Source organism: Erinaceus europaeus, chromosome 3 (genome assembly GCF_950295315.1).
Source record: "Erinaceus europaeus chromosome 3, mEriEur2.1, whole genome shotgun sequence".
Classification (NCBI taxonomy): domain Eukaryota; kingdom Metazoa; phylum Chordata; class Mammalia; order Eulipotyphla; family Erinaceidae; genus Erinaceus; species Erinaceus europaeus.
The window spans coordinates 146,899,078-146,920,150 of NC_080164.1; the positions used below are offsets into that span (position 1 = coordinate 146,899,078).

Here is a 21,073-nt window from a genome sequence, read left to right on the forward strand (position 1 = left end):
GATTAATTCTTATAAATATTATTAAATGTAAAATATTTCTAAAAAGCAAGTTGTTTTTGCTAGCCTATTTTCCTAAATTAGTTGTGTATGTTTTTGTCTATTTATGGCTAGAAGTAAGTCAACTAGTTGTCCATAATACCAATTATTTATAGAGTCTATATGTTCTCCCTCTATAGTAAACAAAACTTTCTGGGGTGGGTTATTTTTTTCTTCAATTATTTTCCCAAGTTTAAAGTGCTGTCAAACTAGTGTAGGTTACAAAAGCTACCTTGCATCTAGGTCTAGTTAGTTGTCATTAGTAAAGTCCTCTACTTACTGCACAAATTACAAATAGTCCTAGCTAACCCATATGTCTATACAAGGGCATGATTAGTTCTCAGAACCTTAATTCTCAGAACCTATTCTCAGAACCTTAATAAGCAGAAAATGAAAACCTGAGAATCTTCTCCCGGGGCAGAGGGAATATACTTATTTAATATACTTATACATTTTACTGTATATTTTTCAGGGGAGAAAGAAAACCCAAAATTGATTTGTTCAGAACTTGTATTGCTGCTATTCCAAGGCTGATTCCTGATGGTATGAGCAGAACTGACCTCATCGAATTGTTAGCAAGGTAAGTGACAGTTACCGTTGCTTTATAAATTTTTTCTCTTTTGACCCCTTTAAATTTAAAAATATTTAAATTTCTTTAAGTTTATAAAAACACACCTGTTAATATAGTCCTAGAAAGATAATAATAAAAATACTCTGCAGCTTTATATTTGATTTAATTTCTCTTTAATTTTTTTTTATTATGTTTACTTGATAGATAGCCAGAAATTGAGAGGAAGTGGGCTATTGAGAGGGAGAGAGGCAAACACCTGCAGCATTGCTTCACGTATGAAGCTTTCCCCTACAGGTGGAGACTGGAGAATTGAACCTGGGTCCTTTTACATTATAACTTGTACACTCAACCTGGTGCAACACCACCCTAGCCACTATTTATGTTTTACTTTCTTTTTTTATGTATATATATTTTTTAAATTTTTTATATTACAGAATTACATGTAGGGATTTGAATCTATACCATTCCCACCACCAGAGTTCTGAGTCTTCACTCTCCCCACTGCAATCTGCCACAGTTCCCCTGAGGTTGTAGACATGGGCCAACCATTTTCTCTACAACTGTCTGTCCATGTTTGTACATAGTTGCCCCTTCTTTTTCTTATTCACTCCTCTCTTTCCCTCTAAGCCACTCCTAACATCATAACTACCTCCGTATGTCCCTCTCCTTTTCCTTCTCTCTCTCTCTGGGTGCTGATGGAGCTAGAATTCAGAGCCCTCCTGTCTTCATCCAATCACTTCTGCCCCGCTGGGGATGGATCAAGGTTGTTCATGGGGAGCAGAAGGTAGGAGTTCTGACTTCTGTAGCTGCTTCTCCACTGAGCATGGGCGTTGGCAGGTCGATCCATACTATCCCCAGCCTGTTTCTATCTCTCCCTAGTGGACCAGGAGATGCCAGGGTCCAGGACACATTGGTGAGGTCTTCTGCCCAGAGAAGTCGGGTAGAGTCATGGTAGCATATGCAGCCTGGTGTCTGGAAGGTGGCATGACCTGAGGCTGTGGGTTGTTTTCAGCTGTAGATTATGTGTCCAATTTGATCTCTTGTTGTGTACAATAGCTGAATCAGAGAGAGGTCTGATTGCAGCTACTCCATAAACCACACCTCTGGGAAGTCCCATGATTTACTTTCTAAGCTTTCATTTCTTTAATTTTCCTTATAGGTTTTACTTAACATATCTCTCTACTTAAAAAAAAAAAATTGCATTGACATGTAGCATTCCTTTCCGTAGTGTAGTAAACTGGTTGCACAAGTTTTTTCTCTGCATCCTCATTAGCACTTAATAATCCTTGTCTTTTCTGAGGGTGGCCATGCAAACGGGTGTGACTGGGTGGATTACTCCCTGTGGTTTTCACTTCTGTTTACTGGTGTTGAGGACTTGTTCATGTACATGTTGACTGTTCATTTTCAATTTTTAACTTCTTTTTGGACTCCTCTAAATTATATTATTAAATTAATAACCTTAGGATTTAATAGCACTTAGCCTGTGTGCCTTATCATTGTGTGATGCTACTCACTAGGCAGTTCATTCTCATGTTCCCCTGGCATTATTTCTGCACGAGGAGGGTGGCTTTGTTCACTTTGTTCTCTTACTACAGACATCTCAGGCTTCAAATGTTTTATGTTCCTTTTTCCACTTATAAGCTCTATAAAATGAATGAATAAAGTGGCCAGCAAACTTAAATACAAACTCCCCAAACTAAGTCTAAGTTGAGGTGTTGGCATGCTGGAAGACTCCTTTACTGAAATAGTGAGAGATTCTCTTTACAGGATGGACCAGGAAGCTTTTCTTTCTAAGGGACCAGATATTTAAGGTGTGTAGGTCATGTGGCCTGTTTTTCAGCTACTCTATTGTGGCAGTACAAAAACAGCCATTGGCAGCCTGTGAAGGTATCTGCTTGTGGAGCCCCTGGTTCCAGTTGACCCTTGACCCACAGTGGGCTGGTCCCTGCCTTTTGCAAAAGCAAACATAACAACTGTCAAGCGATACTTGCTGTATGAAAAGATGCTTGCGGCCCACCTACAGTGGGGAAGCTTCACAAACTGAAACAGTCCTGTCGGCATATCTCTATCTCCCACTTCCCTCTCAATTTTGGCCTCTACCCAATGAATAAAGAAAAGCAAAGAAAAGTAAATAAAACATGCTTGTGGGTTGCTGGTACCTATTACTAAGTCTTATTAAATCTGTAATGAATAAACTGTCAACAGTAGCCTACATTCCAGCAGCCCTTGAAACCAGCCATCATTTTACACAACCATGCACTACCTTCTTCTTAATCTTTCTGCTAATGGGGCTTTGGAACCTTTGAGATTCTAGCACTCTTGGAGGGCTCCCCCCCCCCGACTTTTTTTTCCCCAGACAGAAGACAAGAGACAGATAGGTGGAAATGAGAAACACTAATACAGCATCATTCCCATGTTTAGTGAAGCTTCTTTATGTAGAGTTGCCATGTGATGATTGGGGGCTTGTTTGCACCTGAGTAAATTATGCACTCTACTGAGTGAGCTATCTCCCAGTCCTAACATGTACTCCCTTTTCCTGAATGGTTGCAGGCTGCCATCAGAAATAAAGTTTGTTCCTGTCTTCTTCTTCTCTTCCACCTCCTCCTGGTCTATCTTCTTTTTCCTCCAGGGTTATCACTGGGGCTTGGTGCCTGCATTATGAATCTACTGCTCCTGGAAGCCATCTTTTCCCATTTTTGTTGCCCTTGTTATTATTATTTATTTTCACTGCTGTTGTTGTTGGATAGAACAGAGAGAAATTGAGAGGGGAAGACAGAGAGGGGGAGAGAAAGATAGGCACCTACAGACCTGCTTCACCACTTGTGAAGCGATACCCCTACAGGTGGGGAGCCCAGGGCTCTAACTGGGATCCTTGCACTTCGTGCCATGTGCGCTTAACCGCTGTGCTACCACCCGGCCCCCTGTTCTCTTCTTTAGGACTATAAAGAAACAGGGTTATATTGAAACTTTGCCCCAGGAGATAAATGTATCCCTTCCCCCTCTGTCAAAATTTTTGCTGTGAATTAAATTGTAGAATTACAAAATTCAGGTCAGCATTAGGGTGGGAATTTATCTATCATGTAATTTCTTGGGAGAGCAGCACACAGTCGTTCACTTTTGCTTTTACTTCCCCCTCCCCCAACCTCAGTGTAACACACCTTCACCTTTGTGGATTGAGATCCTTATCCCCTCACCAAAGGGTAACTGCATCCGAGGTACTGGGAAGGAGAGGTCTAATGAAGGAGCAGCTGTCTGAATAGCACTTCCCTTTGTAATTAACTTAGCTTCTTTTCCCAGTTGCTACTTACTTCACCAGAAAAGTCAAAGATCCTAGAGTCTGTCCTGTATTTTCTTTAATTTCTGTCATCTAGAATTATGATTTCTAAGTCTTGCTTATATAAAATGAAAGCAAGTAAGCGACAATGCATTTAACGTACACTCTGCTTTAAATTATACTGTTCTGTGCAGTGACTAGATGACAGGTGTGCACATGTAGATCTTAGTGGCGCAGATAGGTCTAAGATAGTACTTACCCCAATAAAGAAGAATAAACTTATTAAAAATGAAAGAAAGAAGGGACCGGGTGGAGGTGCACCTGGTTGAGCGCACATGTTACAGTGCTCAAGGACCCAGGTTGAGCTCTACACCTGCAGAGCGAAAGCTTTGCAAGTGGTGAAGCTGTGCTACAGGTGTCTCTCCTTCTCTCTCCCTCTCTAGCTCCCCTACCCTCTCAATTTATGGCTGTCTCTATCCAACAAATTAAGATAAATAAAAAAAATTAAATTAAAAAGACAGAAAGATCTCAGGTAGGTAAGAAATTATACATATGTGGGAGTTGGGCAGTAGCACAGAGGGTTAAGCGCAGGTAGCTCAAAGCAAAAGAACCCACATAAGGATCCCGGTTTGAGCCCCTGGCTCCCCACTTGCAGGGGAGTCGCAGATGTCTTTCTCTCCCCTTCTGTTTTCCCCTCCTCTCTCCCATTTCTCTCTGTCCTATCCAACAATGACATCAATAATAACTACAACAATAAAACAACAAGGGCAACAAAAGGGAATAAATAAATAAATATTTTTTAAAAAATGAAACCATACGTATGTGTTAACAGCTGTGCTGTAAATAAAATTATTTTGGAAAAAAATAAAAATAAAGCAAATTAAAAAAAAAGATAGTACTTAAACATTTGTGGATTTGGGAGATGGTGAAGCAGTCCCTACAGTAGCTTACTGGGTACTCTCCTTTTCCACAGTATCTCCTTTGGTGCTACCATGGTCTCTGACCCTTAACTTGACCCTGTGTGATATTTCAGATATGGTGCTGCTTTGTAGATTACTCCTTCCAAGTCTCTTACGTTACGATAAATTTTCTCATTGTCAGTTGAAGGTTAACTTTAATGAAGAGCAGCCTCAGTTCAATGGGATAACGACTGTGACATCTCCTCACCACACATAGCTTGACTCCTTTGTTACTAAGAATAACTCCACCCCTGCCCCAAACATAATTGTTGCATATTTTTAATTTTATCTGTTTATCTTATTGATACAGATAGTTTTGAGCACTGAGGCTTTCTTCTTGATAGTCACTAAACCTCTTTAGCTACAAGTCAGGAATTTCCGTTGCATAACATTATGAATTCGTAACTTGACTATTAGAGCTATCTTGCTTTGTGACCTGAGTTATCACTGAGGCTCAGTGCCTGTATGGTTCCACTGTTCCCTGGAAGCCATTTCCCTCCCTCCCTCCTTTCCTTCCTTCTTTCTTTCCTTCCTGCTTTCTTTCCTTCCTTTCTGTATAGAGAAAGAGAAGGAGAGAGAGACAGAGAGGAAAGATACCTGCAGGACTTCTCCACTACTAGTGAATCTTCTTTCCTGCAGATCAGGATTAGTGGTTTGAACCAGATTCTCACTCATGTAACCTGTGTGCCACCACCTGGCCTTATTCTAGCTGTTTTTTGTGATGTTTTTATTTATCATTTCTTTAATTTATTGAGACTTAAACTCTCAGGACCTTCTATGGCAGTGCAGCACATTATTTTTATTTTTATTCTAGACATGTCCTATTTATAAGGTTACTTCTAAATTTGTTCTCATTCTCACTTCAAGAATTATTTCTTAAAATTGATTACATCTTGATTTGCTGTATTTCCGTCTTCACAATCAGCCATCTGTCTGATGTGTAAAACTGCAACCTCTGCAGCATGAAAGGAATGGAGATAAAGCGTGTCCTTTTCAGTGATAGTGAAGGACTAAATAAACGTGAAATTGTGCTAAAATACTGTAAGGTTGGACATAATTTTTATTGACTACAAGATAACATGGTTTTTAAAAAGATTTTATTTATTTATTAATAAGAAAGATAAGGGGAGAGAGAAAAAGAACCGGACATCACTCTGGTACATGTGCTGCTAGGGACTGAAGTCAGAACCTCATTTTTGAAAATCGAATGCTTTCTCCACTGCACCACAGTATGTATTTTTTCAATATAAAAGTGCAGCATTTGGTTTGTGATTAACTTTATTACGAATTACAGTGAAAATATCAACTAATAGCATAGGTGTCAGTTTAAGCAAATGAAATGGACTAGCATAAGGGATGACTAGGCACCAAAAGTGAACATTGGTTCCTATCTTCATACTTCTTATAAATTAAGAACATACCGCTGAGGTTCTTTGAGTTCTGGGTGCTAGAGCTATTGGGATGTCAGAAAAATCATGACATATTTTTCTTGCTCTTTCCTTTTGTGTCCCATACTCTCCATTGGAAGCTTCTCTTTTCTTTGTTCCCCTCTGGGAGTATGGACCAAAATTTTTTATGGGGTGCAGAAGGTGGGAGGTCTGTCTTCTTTAATTGTTTCTCTGCTGGACACGGGCAGTGGCAGGTTGATCCATACCCCCAGCCTGTTTCTGTATTTCCCTAGTGGGGTAGGGCTCTAAGAGAGGTGAGGCTCTGGGATACATTGGTGAGGTCATCTGCCCGGGAAGGTGGGGATGGTGTTGTGGTAACGCATGACATATTTTTCTATGTTCTTCTATGCAAAATTGCACCATGATTTTTTCTGGCGGCCCAATATTTGGAAGACATTGAGATTGCAAATGACTTTCTGTTCTTTGCAGGCTCACAATTCATATGGATGAAGAGCTCCGAGCTCTGGCTTTTAATACTCTGCAGGCACTAATGCTGGACTTTCCAGACTGGCGGGAAGATGTTCTTTCAGGATTTGTTTATTTCATTGTTCGTGAAGTGACTGATGTCCATCCCACACTTCTTGATAATGCTGTAAAGATGTTGGTACAATTGATAAATCAGTGGAAACAAGCAACCCAAATGCATAACAAGAACCAGGATTCACAGGTACCATATTGTTTTGTATTGTCCCTTTGTATGTGGTCATTGTTAAATGACCAATAATAATAATGCTAATAACTTGCTTAAAAACTGAAGGTTGTATTGTTTTCATTTGCTTTCCATATTCCATAAGTTGAATTTCCTTATTGATACATTAATTATATAGTACATATGTGTCTAATCTTTACATCTTTCTACCTTTGGTCACAATTTCTTTTGATTAATCATGGAAAGAAGACACATTTTTAGTTTATACTTGTATCCAATATATTTAAAGCTGATTTAATAAAATTATGTTTGATTATATTCCATTTGAGTTCCTTGTTTTATCCATATCAGTCCTGCTTTATTTTACATATATAGTCTGTGTACTTCTTAACCCTAAATGGTGCTTTATTTGTCTTTAAAGATTCCTCTATTCTTTATACTTTTTATTTTCAGTGAAAGAGAAATTGAGAGAAAGCTACAGAGAAAGAGACCAGAACTCTGGTCGGCTCTGGTGGTGCTGAGAGTTAAACCAGAGACCTCAGAGCCACACTTACAAGTCTTTTTTCCTAACCATTACACAGTTCCCCAAGTTCTCTAGCTATTGATTTATTATAACGTACATGTCTTAGAACCTTAGAGTTTAAGAGTTGGATAGTTGGATTTACACATTGATCATAGAAGTCACCAAGGGTTGTGAATCGGCATTTCTAACTCCTAGGTGATGCCATGCTACTTGTCCACACTTTGTGTTTGAAGGATTACAATCCAGTGCTGTCATTTTTCAAATAGACTGTTAGGTCAGAAGTGGTAAGTTTCAGTTATAAGTTGCAAAGAAGCCAGAGAATTACAGACATTATGTACAGAATTTACATTTAAATTTCCAGTTAAATGCTAGCAGTCTTTCTCCACTGTATACACTACTGCTTTTTTTTTTTTTTTTTTTTTTTTAACCAGAACACTGCTCAGCTCTGGCTTGTGGCAGTACAGGGGATGGACCTGGGACTTTGGAGCCTCAGACATGAGGGTCTCCTTGCATAACCATTATGCTATCTGCCCCCACCCCACTACTGTACTTGACAAATATTTAAGTTGTTTTGAGTTGAGGTAGACCTATAGCTATAATTTCTTTTTTTTTTAATTTCTTTATTGGGGAATTAATGTTTTACATTCAACAGTAAATACAATAGTTTAAAGACAAATGTTTTCAAACATTTCTCAGTTTATAGCTATAATTTCTATGATTCACTTTACTCGTTATTAACTTTTACTGGCGTGTCTGTGCATGCATCTTATTTTATTTTTAACTTCCATTTATATTTCAAGCATGGTGTAGCTAATGGAGCTTCTCACCCCCATCCTGTGGAAAGGAGCCCGTATTCCAGTGTGTTCCATGTGGTTGAAGGGTTTGCATTTGTTATTCTCTGTAGCAGTCGCCCAGCCACTAGGAGATTAGCCGTCAGTGTCTTTAGAGAAATACGGGCTTTATTTGCACTTTTGGAAATACCTAAGGTAAGACCTAAGTATTTCACTTAGTTATCCAATTAAAGTATTTAATAGTATAGTCTTGTTCTAATTAACCCAGTTGTTCTCAATTCCATTTGTAACAGATAGAACTCAAGCTAATTTTTCCTTCCTCCTTGATTTGATAAGAGAGGGAAGGAGGAAATAGAGAGGAAGAGAGACAGAGAAACACCTGCAGTACTTCTTCACAGCTTCTGAAGCTTCCGCCCTGTAGGTGTGGAGTGGAACTCCAGCCTGGGTCTTTGAACATGATAATGTGTATGTTTAACCAGGTGTACCACTGCCTGACCTCTTGAAATTAATTTCTAATTAATCTTCTTAAACAGTTTTACTGTTTATATGCACAATAAAGCAGTTTGTTCTTTGTATTACCATTATGCATATTCAGTGTATATGTGTTATGTCTTTTACAGGGTGATGATGAGCTGGCCATAGATGTGATGGACAGGCTGAGCCCATCCATTCTTGAGAGCTTCATCCACCTCACGGGGGCTGATCAGGTAACTGCAGTGATTTTATGTCATCAGCCTGGTTTTTGTATGTGCCTTAAGATACGTATGCATATATAATGTTCCTTTATAGATGTAACTTATTAGGTAGCATTTTTGAAAACTGAATTTTAAGCATTTAAGAAATACTTTTGAAAATTTGGCACATGCAAAGTGATACTCTTGTGTTTAGTTCTCCATAGGGAAAAAAAAATCAATATTTGTAAGGTTCCAACGTTTTTAATTCAGTGTCACTATGGACTATTATTTGCTCTGTATCATAGTATGTGATGTTTTTTGTATGTGTATGCTGATAAAAATGATGTGGAAATTTCTTTCTGGGGGGGGTTTGAAATTTAAGACAGAAGTTTGCATTCTATGCTTTCAGTAAATATATTTCCATTGCCACATAAGTCCTCAAGTGCAGGGAGTATATTTATGATTTTATGTAAGTCTTATAAAATATAGTTCACTAAAATGAAGAAAAGCCCTATCAACAGACATAGTAATAAAACTGAAAAGATTAGCACAATCTTTGATGTAAGCATAACTGTCAAATTTTCCTACATAACTTTTTTTTTCCCCGTTTGGGGTATGCTCTCTGCATACACTTGACTTGTGCAACAATGAGTTTTATATAATGAAGGGAAATAAGAAAGCTTTATGAGCCTGAAATAATCCTCAGATACTCTTTTTAAAAGAGATTACTAATCAGGTATTCTGCTAACAAATAATAGTGGGTGACTTTCTTCTGGTGCCTAAGACAGTGTCATCTCCTAGCAGGCACTTTGTAAGTAGTTGTTGAATGACTGTGAGTTGAGCCTCTCTTTGGTTTAAGATTCTACTTTTTAAAAATTTATATTGTCCAGTGATAATTATTTCTGAAGGTAAATTTTTTTTATCAGTTCAGCATGGGAACTTGGACTATCAATGAGAAAATCTTAAATATGTTCTTCTAGAGAAGAACCTATTTTCTTATTCATTTATACATTATAGGACAGACACATGAGCATGAAATTTAATACTTTATTCTCTCTCAACTTCAGTATGCTTGTTTGTTTTATACTCGCATTTAAATTACATCAACAGTGGTCCTTAAACTTTTAGTTCATTGATCTTCTTGCGACTAATGGAAGCTTTCTCTCTTCAGAAAAGCACATGTACACACATTCAAATAAAACCTTTAACATGCCATTTTAGGAGTTCACCATTCCAGCTAAGCCTTAGATTCCTGAACCTTATATTCCTCTTGTTTAAGAGCCTCTGCTCTAGGAACTATTAATAAACAGAACTTTGCAAGCTATGGGAATGTGCTTTCATCAGTTCTTGTTCTTTCCCTACATAGACCACTTTGCTGTATTGCCCAGGCTCAATAGATTTACAGACATTAGCAGAATGGAACTCGTCTCCTATTAGCCACCAGTTTGATGTGATCAGTCCATCACATATATGGATATTTGCACATGTGACCCAAGGCCAAGACCCATGGATTATAAGTCTCTCTAGTTTTTTAAAGCAAGAAAATCTTCCAAAACACTGTCCTACAGCTGTGAGCTATGCTTGGATGTTTGCATATACAAGGCTTCAGTTGTTGTCTCCACAAGTTGATGTAAAGTAAGTTGTTTTCTCCCCTAATGTAAAGTATAGATTCTCAGTTTTGATAATGTATATATTTCAAAACTTTTTGCAAATTTGAAATTCCATAAATAACATGACAAAATGCTAATGTATTACAGAGGGAGATGAAATATATAAAGGGAAGAATGTGGTATAATAATGCATGCATATATATATATATATATATATATATACACACATATATATACATATATATAATTTTATTTTTTATTTTAAATATTTATTTATTCCCTTTTGTTGCTCTTGTTGTTTTATTGTTGTAGTTATCCTTATTGTCATAGTTGTTGGATAGGACAGAGAGAAATGGAGAGAGGAGGGGAAGACAGAGAGGGGGAGAGAAAGATAGACACCTGCAGACCTGCTTCACCGCTTGTGAAGCGACTCCCCTGCAGGTGGGGAGCCAGGGCCACAAACGAGGATCCTTACACCGGTCTGTGTGCTTTGCCCTGTGCTTAACCCACTGCACTACCACCAGACACCCTATTTTTTTATTTTTACACCAGAGTGAGCACTGCTCAGCTCTGGCTTATGGTGGTTCAGGGGATTGAACCTGAAACTGCGTGGTCTTTTTATAAAGGCATGGTCTTTTTGCATAATCATTATGCTATCTCCTGCTCCTTTTTCAAATAATGCAGTGCTTGGTACATAATAAGTGTCTAAGGTAGCTGTACTGGATAAAAGAATCAATGAGGAAATGGTCTAAAGAGGAGTATGAATGTTTATAGGTGAAATTTGCAATTAAAAGGTAAGAAGTATAGAGAAACCAAACTCAGTAGCTTTACTTTCCTTGATGTTATCAGGAGGTCATATGCTAATAGAGATTAGGGATAAGTTATCAGGTTGTGCTTTAGGGAAATAATGATAAAAATTTGGAATCACTGATGTAATTAATGATGGAGATTTGTCCAGAATCATAATAAACCATAGTTAATTTCATCTTGCCCTTAAATATTTTATATCGAAAAAAATTTTCAACCGGAGTTTGATTTTCTGATTTTTACCTTATCTAGACAATCATATATGTATGTATATGTGTGTGTGTATTTATGTAAATGTGTGCTTATTCGTGTATGTCTGATATATATTTACATTTGTGTATATATGTATATCTGATACCTCTATAGATGCATACTAATTAATAGCTATGTAGATTTAGATGTTATTTTTAATGAAACTGACACTCCTTTGCACATTTATGACTTTCTTATTTGATCATGTTTTAAATTATAAGCCCTTCTCCTTTTTAATCTTTATTTTTATTCATTTATTTATTGCATTTTTTTAAATTTTTGTGATTTAATATTGAGTTACAAAATTATAAGATAATAAAGGGTATAATTCCACACCTTTCCCACCACCAGAGTTCTGCATCCCCATTCCCTCCGTTGGGAACTGCAGTAGTTTTCCCAAGATAACAGATATAGGTTGACTGTTATTTCTATAAACACACACATAAACACACACACACACACACACACACATATATATATACACACCTGCTTTTTTCTGTGTTTCTGTGGTCTTGCCTTCTCTCCTTATCCCCCCCCCCCTTTTTTTTTTTTTTTGTCTCCTTTCTCTGTGTCCTGATGAAATTGGTGTTCAGAGCCCTCTGGTAATTCTCCCCTAACATTTACCCCTCTGGTAGTATGAACCAAAATTCTTTATGGGGTGCAGAGGTGGGAGGTCTGGCTTCTGTAATTGCTTCTCCACTGGTCATGGGTTTTGGAAGACCAATCCATAGCCTTAGCCCATCTCTGTCTTTCCCTAGTAGAGTAGGGCTCTGGGGAGGTGAGGCTCTTTACTGTCATAGTTGGGTGACCCCTTTCTAAAACAGGGGTGGTCCATAAAATCTCAGGCTCCGAATTCGAGCTCTTCTCTTGCTCCAGCCTGTTATTTCTATGCTGGAAGTTCCCACATACCGCGGGTTCCTCCTTCTGCTCACCCTCTGTTATTGTTACTTGGCGTGGTGGGTGTAGTGACGGATTGGGTCCCAAGCTGGGCTTCTGTTTGTGGAAGAAGGGCACAGCACCAAGCGGGCGACCTGCTTCCTTCCCTCTTGGGGGTGGGGCTAAGGGAAGCCCCACACCTAGTTTAAATCCCTGTTTACATTTGGCAGAGGCGTGCCGTTCCTATGGAACCTTGACCAACAATCTCTCCTCCAGTGAAATCCTTTCTGGCATCTGGGACAAGGCATTCGTGGTCTCCGATTCCCTGTCTGGAGGCGGGGTTGCCCTGACTGGAGGTGGGGTCAAGGTCTATTTTCTGGACATTGGTTACGCCAGTGCCCTTGGCGACCGCACTGAAAGCAAGCCCCTTTTTGCTTATGTAAGGTAGCTGCATAGGCCTGTAACATAGGTCCTTGAAAAGAGCTTGATCTGAGATCCTGTGTAGCTAGAATCCAAGTATCTGGGTGTTCGTTTTTAAGAGTGATACAGGCCTGTCGAAAATGCGGAAGCATTCCATCCCAGACTATGGATCGCAGGAGAAGAAAACGAGCGTCAGGATTATAAATCTTCCTTTCCAAACTCGACTGGACCCTGGCAATGAATTTAGCGAGGGATTCATCAGGTTCTTGTTGAAGGGAGAGAATGGGGGCTGAGGCCACTCCCATAGGTGGTGTTAATTGCTCCCATGCTTTTAATGCACACAGGCGTATCTGATCAAAATACCCCAGTGGAAACTTGGCTTCCACCTGTTGAATCCCTGTTTCTAATTGGCCTGTTCCAAACAATGCATCAAAATTCCCCTCTGGCTGATTTTGAATATTTTTCCGTGATTGTTGTAAACATTCGTTGTGAAAGAATGCCTCCCATTGCAGGAAGAGGGGGCCTGGGAGTGTAGCGCGACTTACATCCCTCCAATCTTGGGGCGGTATTAAGGTTCTGAAGCAGGCCTTGTAAAATGGACCTGGTCCATGGGGCATGAACACCGTCATCCTTGATAGCCTGGCGTAGTTCCTTCAGGTCTGTGGCAGAATATGGATACCAGGCCTGAGGTTTTTGTCTACTGGGGGCTACATTGACCGGAAATGTGTGGACTTGCTCTGATAAGTGTGTAGCGGTAGGAGGAGTCACCGAAGTGGAAGCTTCTGGACAAGCGGCCGAAGAAGTGGTTTTGGAGGCTACAGGAGAATGCGGACATGTGTCTGTCAAAACAGGGGTGGGTGAAGAAACAGCAGTGGAGGCAGCAGGAGGTTCCGGACACATGTCTGCCAAAATGGGAGTGGCCGAAGAAGTGGCTATGGAGTCCAATGGAGAATTCGGACACGTGTCTGCCAAAATAGGGTCCTCAGGGCAAGATGCAGAGGAATTAGGGTGGGTCAGGATCACAACAGGCCTTTGCTTCTTCTTGTTTTTAAGGTGCTAGTTAAGTTCTATGATCACTTCCTTTATCTCTTGGACCTCAGCCTCTAGGTCCTTAAGCCTTTTGAGAGGTTGCCCTATATATCCCTTAAAAGCTGCTTTGATGATCAACAGGATATAAGGTGCAGCCCCAAGAAAATTGTCCCAGATATATAAAAATTGTATACTGGAAAAAGAATGCAGAATTTGGAAAAAATTTTCCATGGTGGAGAGATCTCAGGAAAACAATAAGAAAGAAAAAATCACAGTGCCTTAACACAATATTGCAGATACCCAAAAGGTGTGTACTTATCTAGGATTCTTCTTGTAAATCTGTTGCTTACATGTCCCTGTTCCAGGCGCCAGATGCCGGGATAGCCTGAGGGTACTTCTTCCCGAGCTAGTGCTCTCTGGGTTGGAGAGAACTCAACTGGAGCCGATCTAGGCTGCTGTGTGGGAGAGGGATCAGGAACTCGTGCCGCACTAACTTCGCAGGAGATACACTCTGGAACTCTCAGAGCTGGAAAGCAATTTCCAAGTGTCTTTAATCAGAAGAGCAGCTGTTTTTATACTCTCCAAGTAGGGTGGAAACAGGATGTGATATAGAGAGGGTGGAGCGAAAAGTGACTGGTGGAAGATCAGGGTGTGACAAGGAGAGGATCAGGGTGTGACAAGGAGAGGGGGTGGAGCAGGTGAGAATTCTACCACTAAACCACCAATGCCCTGGAGGGAGTGTGGTGCTTTATGTAAATGTAAAAGTGATTTATGTAAATAGACCAAAGCTTTGAATGGGATTAAATCTATCCCTATATAGGGATATGGTTAAGCAGAAGCCAGGGGGAGCTGGCATACTATCCAACAGTGGACTATCAATGACCAAGAAGGCCATCACTAAATGAACTAGTCTTTTTCCCTTTCCAGGTTTTGTAACCCCTTCTATAAGCCTTTCTCTAACCAGTATTCCATATCTCCCTTTCTTTGTTTTTTTTTATTTAATCTAAGAGTTTTGTTAACTTATTTTGTCTCCCCAGCACGCATGATGGTAGTGAAGTTTTGTAGGTGTTTTTTCTTTGATTTCTCATGGCTCTCACCAGTACTCAGAATACTTCCTACCTTACTAACTTTAGACTTTAAAACACTGTTCTAAAACACTGTTGCTGAATTAATAAAATGGTGTATATATAAGTACTGAAACTAAAGGCTATATATTAGTATATCTTGGGGGGTGATGTTTGTTTGTTTGCTATGAGTTCTTTTTTTTATTTCTTTATTGGGGAATTAATGTTTTACATTCAACAGTAAATACAATAGTTTGTACATGCATAACATTCCACAGTTTTCCATATAACAATACAACCCCCCACTAGGTCCTCACTATTTTTTTGGAATTTCTTTATTGTGGAATTAATGTTTTACATTCGACAGTAAACACAATAGTTTGTACATGCATAACATTTCCCAGTTTTCCATATAACAATACAACCCCCACTAGGTCCTCTGTCATCCTTCTTGGATCTGTATTCTCCCCACCCACCCACCCCAGAGTCTTTTGCTTTGGTGCAATACGTGCTGTGAGTTCTTAAACAGAACTGTGGTATTTTAAAAGTTTTATGAGATTGTTTCAAAATATACTATGGCTTTAATCTTTCCAGACAGAAATTTGATAGAATCCTTTAAAATGCAGATATTCCTTTGATACTGAAATTCCATTTTGGGAATTTATCAAGAAAATAAGCATCTATTCAGATGCATCATATTTATATATTAAGAGGAAGCTGCTATTAGGTACAGTGTTCATAATGAAAGTTTGACTATATAAAGCATGACAATTTCTATAATGATATAGCCTATAGTCATAAAAATGTTATGGAAGTATATTACATAGAGCATGTTAAGAATGTGTTAAATGCAAAAAGTGCCAAAAGAAACAATATTACTCTGTTTTTAAAAGATGCATTCATTCATGCATTTTATGTACATATGAATTAAAGTTGTAGAAGAATAAATATACAGTGCTTATTTAGGTGTGAAAGCAGAAGTCATTTTCATTTTTATTTTCACCTTTTTTCTACACTGAATATGTATAAGACAAAATGTGGCCTGCTTAAATATTAAATTTGACTACAGGAATATAAAATGAGTTTGTATTATCTTTTAATCTTCAGTCTCCTGTTTTAATCATTTGTATTTTATATCACTCCACTGAGATGTAATACTACTAATAAAATATTTATGTTAAGCGTCTTCCATAAATTGATAGAAATTTAGCATTAGCTAAAAAAAAAAAAACAACAACTTTTTAAAAAGTCAATAGGGAGTCAGGTGGTAGTGCAGCGGGTTAAGTGCAGGTGGCACAAAGCACAAGGACTGGCTTAAGGATCCCGGTTCGAGCCCCCGGCTCCCCACCTGCAGGGAGGTCGCTTCACAGGTGGTGAAACAGGTCTGCATGTGTCTGTCTGTCTCTCTCCCTCTCTGTCTTCCCTTCCTCTCTCCATTTCTCTCTGACCTATTTAACAACAACGACATCAATAACAACAACTACAACAACAATGAAAAACAACCAGGGCAACAAAAGGGAAAACAAATAAGTAAATATTAAAGGAAGTAAATAGATAATTAAGTTATGCTGTGTTACTTAGCACTCTGATTTCTTCCGTTGCCCCTCAGTAGCCCCATCAATGCTAAGAAGGTGAACACAACCTCAAGCAGCGACTCATACATCGGCCTGTGGAGAAACTACTTGCTTCTTTGCTGCAGTGCAGCTACATCTGTGTCTTCGCCATCAACCACAGGCTCTGTGAGGTGTTCTCCTCCTGAGACGCTGGCGTCTACCCCCGATAGTGGCTACAGCATTGACTCTAAAGTAAGTTCTTTAGATCTGCCATTGAATCCAAATAGCACCACAGAAGTAATGTTTCAGAAATCTCCCAGGCAGTAAAATAATTCAACTTCAAAGTGAATTTCTGGGAATTGCAAAACAGCTCACCTGGAAGGATGCCTGCTGTGTTCTGTGCTCGGCTCAGGTTCAAGCTCAGCCTTGACTACACTGGGTTGTCTTTTTCTCTTTCTCTCTTTATCTGAACAGTCAGCCTCAAGTGGTTAAATCCCAGTGAAAGAAAAGTGTATATCCAGTACTAATAATCAAAACAGGTTTTTTAAAAAATTACCTATTTTTATTCTTAATTTGAATCACATAAGTAATTCTTCCCTGATAAATGATGGTCAGGTTCTAGAAATTCATCATAATGGATCTAGTGAAGATTTTTTTTTTCTTTTCAGGGGGCCAGGCAGTGGCACACCTGGTTAAGCACACACATTACAGTGCGCCAGGACCCAGGTTTAAGGCCCTGGTCCCCAACTGCAAGGAGAAAGCTTCCCAAGTAATGAAGTAAAACTGCAGGTGTTTTCTGTCTTTCTCCTTCTCAATCTACCCCCTCCTCTCCCACCTTCACTCTGTATCCAATAATAAATAAATAAAATAAAAAATGATTTTTCTTTTATTTTTTAGTAGATAGAGACAGCCAGAAATCAAGAGGGAAGGGGGTGATAGGAAGAGAGATACCTGCAACATACTTTACCATTTGTAAAGCTTTCCCCTTGCAGGTGGGGACCAGGGATTCAAACCTGGGTCCTTGCACATTGTGCGCTCAACCAGATGCACCAGCACCCAGCCCCAAGATTTATTTATGAGAGAGTCAGCTAATTAGTTTAATATATGCTGGGAATTGCACTCAGAATCTCACCTTTGTAAGTTCTGCACTCTCCCCGCAAAGCCTCCTCCCAGCAGCTACCAGAGTGGGGTTTATCATGAATATATTTAAGAAGGGTTGGGAGGAGAGAGAGAACAGAACATTGCTCAGCTCTGGCATATATCGTGGTGTTAAAGATTAAATCTGTGACCTCTGGGGCCTCGGGCATGTAAGTCTAGTACTCTGCCTCTGGGCTGTCTTCATAGCCTTGTCATGTGTATTTGTAAAGTCGTTTTTATCCCCATTTCTCCTTACTCTTATTTCCCTAAATTATGTGGTGATAAGAGTGGTACATGATAAGAACAGTTATACAATCTTCATGACAGACACAAAATATTATGAACTGTTTAACGGAAATCAAGAAAACATAAGATCTGGGTTTCTAACTATAAAACTCATGAATCCTTTTGTAAATCATTTTATCTTGCTAATTTTATGACTTAAAAAAAATAGAATATGTGATAAAAGGAGTCAGCATATGGTAATGATTAGCTGTAAGAAACTGAGAGCTAGGGAGTCGGGCAGTAGCGCAGCGGGTTAAGCACATGTGGCACAAAGTGTAAGGACCGGCATAAGAAATTGAGAGCCACAAAATCCAGTTCCTTGAGCCATTCCACTGTATGTGCTGTCATTAGCAGTTACTGTAATATCTTTTTCCAGATTATTGGCATCCCGTCCCCTTCATCCTTGTTTAAGCACATAGTTCCAATGATGCGCTCTGAGAGCATGGAAATCACAGAATCCCTTGTTCTTGGTCTTGGCAGGACCAACCCGGGAGCTTTTAGGTAACTACCTTAGATATTTTCTGTATGTGCCAAAATAGTATATGGAAGGAGTTGTGGTGGAATAATTATTATCTGGAAAGTTACATATGAATCCTGACTTTTACCAGTGACTAATCATGTAACATTTTAAAAAGTCATAATTTTTTAAAAAGTAGTGCAATTTGAGTTTTATTTTCTCTCTATTTTTTTTGACTGACTAAATAATATTTTCCCTATTTTCGTCATAGAACTGTTGTGAAGATCAAATATAATAATGTATATTAATATATAATGCATATTGTAAAGATGATAAAATATTTAAATATATTTATCTATCTACTCAATTTATACAGTAATTCTATTTATTTGTTTATTTTTATCCTTATTTATTTATTTATTTATTGGATAGACAGCCAGAAATTGAAAGGAAGGAAGTGAAAGAGAGGAAGAGAGACAGAGTGACACCTGCAGCATTGCTTCAGCACTTGCAAAGCTTTCCCCCAGCAGGTGGGGGGCTGCGGGCTTGAACCTGGGTCCTTGTACAGTGTAACATGTACACTCAGCCAGGTGCACCAGCCCCCCAGCCCCAGTAATTATATTTATAACCTCAGTCTATTGCTCAAATTGAAATTCTTACCATTCTTATTCAAGATAACAGTTTTTTAAAAAAGATAGTTGTGAACTTACATATGTCATTGCTATTTATACTAATGAACCAAGTCCTTTTTTGCTTTGTTGTTGCTTACTTGGCTCTGAACTTTTTTTTTAAAATTATCCTCCAATAGCATGAGGTGTGGTACTTAATATTTCATCTCTAGGATAACATGTCAAAAACAGCATAAGGTAATGAATTATATTTATAACTTTGAATTAGTACAGATAAAGTATGGGGAGGTATTTTTTTAATAAATGTTTTCAATGAATAAATGCACTATTGTGGTAACAGAAAAAAATGAAAGATACGAAATTGTTCTCTGCTTCTTAAAAATAATTAAATTTCCAGAAATAGATGCCTGTAGTGTATATTTTATTTTATTTTATTTTATTTTATTTTATTTTATTTTACTTAAAGAAATTGACCAGAGTACTGCTTACCTCTGGTTTATGGCGGTGCTAGGGATTGAACCTGGGATGTCAGAGCTTCAAGTATGAAAGTCTTTTGTATAATCATTGTGCTGTCTCCTCATGTAGTTTCCTATAAATGATGAAATTATGAATGAATTACATTTCCACCTTATGCTTTCCATATAAAGCAAGAATATAAGCAAATATGAAATTAACATTTTCATGAAGCACATAATCCTGACTCATTGATTCCAATTATGAATGTTAATCATAAGATAATCAGAAGCAAAGATAAATATACAGAAATGTTCACTGAAACAATACTTATAATAATAAAAATGACAATACATTTTAACAAATCAGTAATGAAAAGTTGTTAGGGAAATTAAGATTATCTCATCCTAAACTAGATAATTGAGAGTTTAATTATGAATAGTCTAGTAATAATGGCAAGAGTAGTCTAATGATTTATAATGGTAGGGTAAGTAATATTACATAAAGGAGAAAAAGGTACAATCTTATAGAACATAGGGTTTCAGTTATGTAAAGTACACATGGGCTGCAAAGTGAACAAAAAAAATTCATAATAAACTTTTTTTTTTTTTGCCTCCAGGTTTATCACTAAGGCTCACTAGTAGTGGCTGCACTACCAATTCACTGCTCCTGGAGGCTATTTTTTCGCTTTTGATGCCCATGTTGTTATTGCTGTTGTTGAATAGGACAGAGAGAAATCAAAAGAGAAGGGGAAGACAGGGAGAGCGAAAGATAGACACCTGCAGACCTGCCTCACCGCCTGTGAAACACACCCCCTGCAAATGGGGAGACAGGGGCTTGAACCAAGATCCTTACACTGGTCCTTGCACTTGGTGCCATGTGCGCTTAACCTGCTGTGCCACTGTCCAGCCCCCTTAACTTTAAATTAGAAGGGAAAAAAAAAGCTACTAATATATTTTTTTCTATTTTCCAAAAGTTTGGCAGTGTCTGCTCTATTACAGCCAAACCAAAACAATAAAACTTGTGTTTTTAAAATAGGAGCATAGGACTAGCACTTCTTAGTTTCTATCATTTTTTAAATATTTACATATTTGCATGTGTTGTATTTGTCTATTTAGGGCTAATTAAAAGTATGTATATAATTTCCCTCTTAGGGAACTAATAGAGGAATTGCATCCCATAATTAAAGAAGCACTTGAAAGAAGGCCAGAGGTAAGTTGCATCTTTTTCTATCAATTAATATTTATTTGACAAACACTTATTTGTCTTCTACCAAATGGTATTTATTCTGATGTAAACGAAAGATGCTTTAGTATAGTTTTCAACCTTTTAAATATACACACAACTCTTCCCTACCACCACTAGCACAAACTTTACACAGAAATCCACTGGTTTTTGTTGTTGTTTTTTTTTTTTTTTTTAATGAGTTAAGACTGACTGTAAAAATTACAAGATAGGGATCCCGGTTCGAACCGCGGCTCCCCACCTGCAGGGGAGTCGCTTCACAGGCAGTGAAGCAGGTCTGCAGGTGTCTATCTTTCTTTCCCCCTCTCTGTCTTCGCCTCCTCTCTCCGTT

At 38.4% G+C, this 21,073-nt stretch overlaps 1 protein-coding gene across 9 annotated transcripts in view; it reads left to right on the plus strand.

The window, feature by feature from the left end:
- Positions 1-21,073, plus strand: part of FRYL (FRY like transcription coactivator) — a 276,795-nt gene that overhangs the window by 178,481 nt on the left and 77,241 nt on the right. For all 9 annotated transcript variants that reach the window (XM_060188085.1, XM_060188080.1, XM_060188084.1 and 6 more), the window contains 8 exons: positions 509-616; positions 6,718-6,955; positions 8,261-8,446; positions 8,872-8,958; positions 10,292-10,560; positions 16,593-16,788; positions 18,335-18,459; positions 20,652-20,709. In XM_060188085.1, the coding sequence (XP_060044068.1) occupies positions 509-616; positions 6,718-6,955; positions 8,261-8,446; positions 8,872-8,958; positions 10,292-10,560; positions 16,593-16,788; positions 18,335-18,459; positions 20,652-20,709 (1,267 nt within the window). The remainder of the gene's footprint in view (positions 1-508; positions 617-6,717; positions 6,956-8,260; positions 8,447-8,871; positions 8,959-10,291; positions 10,561-16,592; positions 16,789-18,334; positions 18,460-20,651; positions 20,710-21,073) is intronic.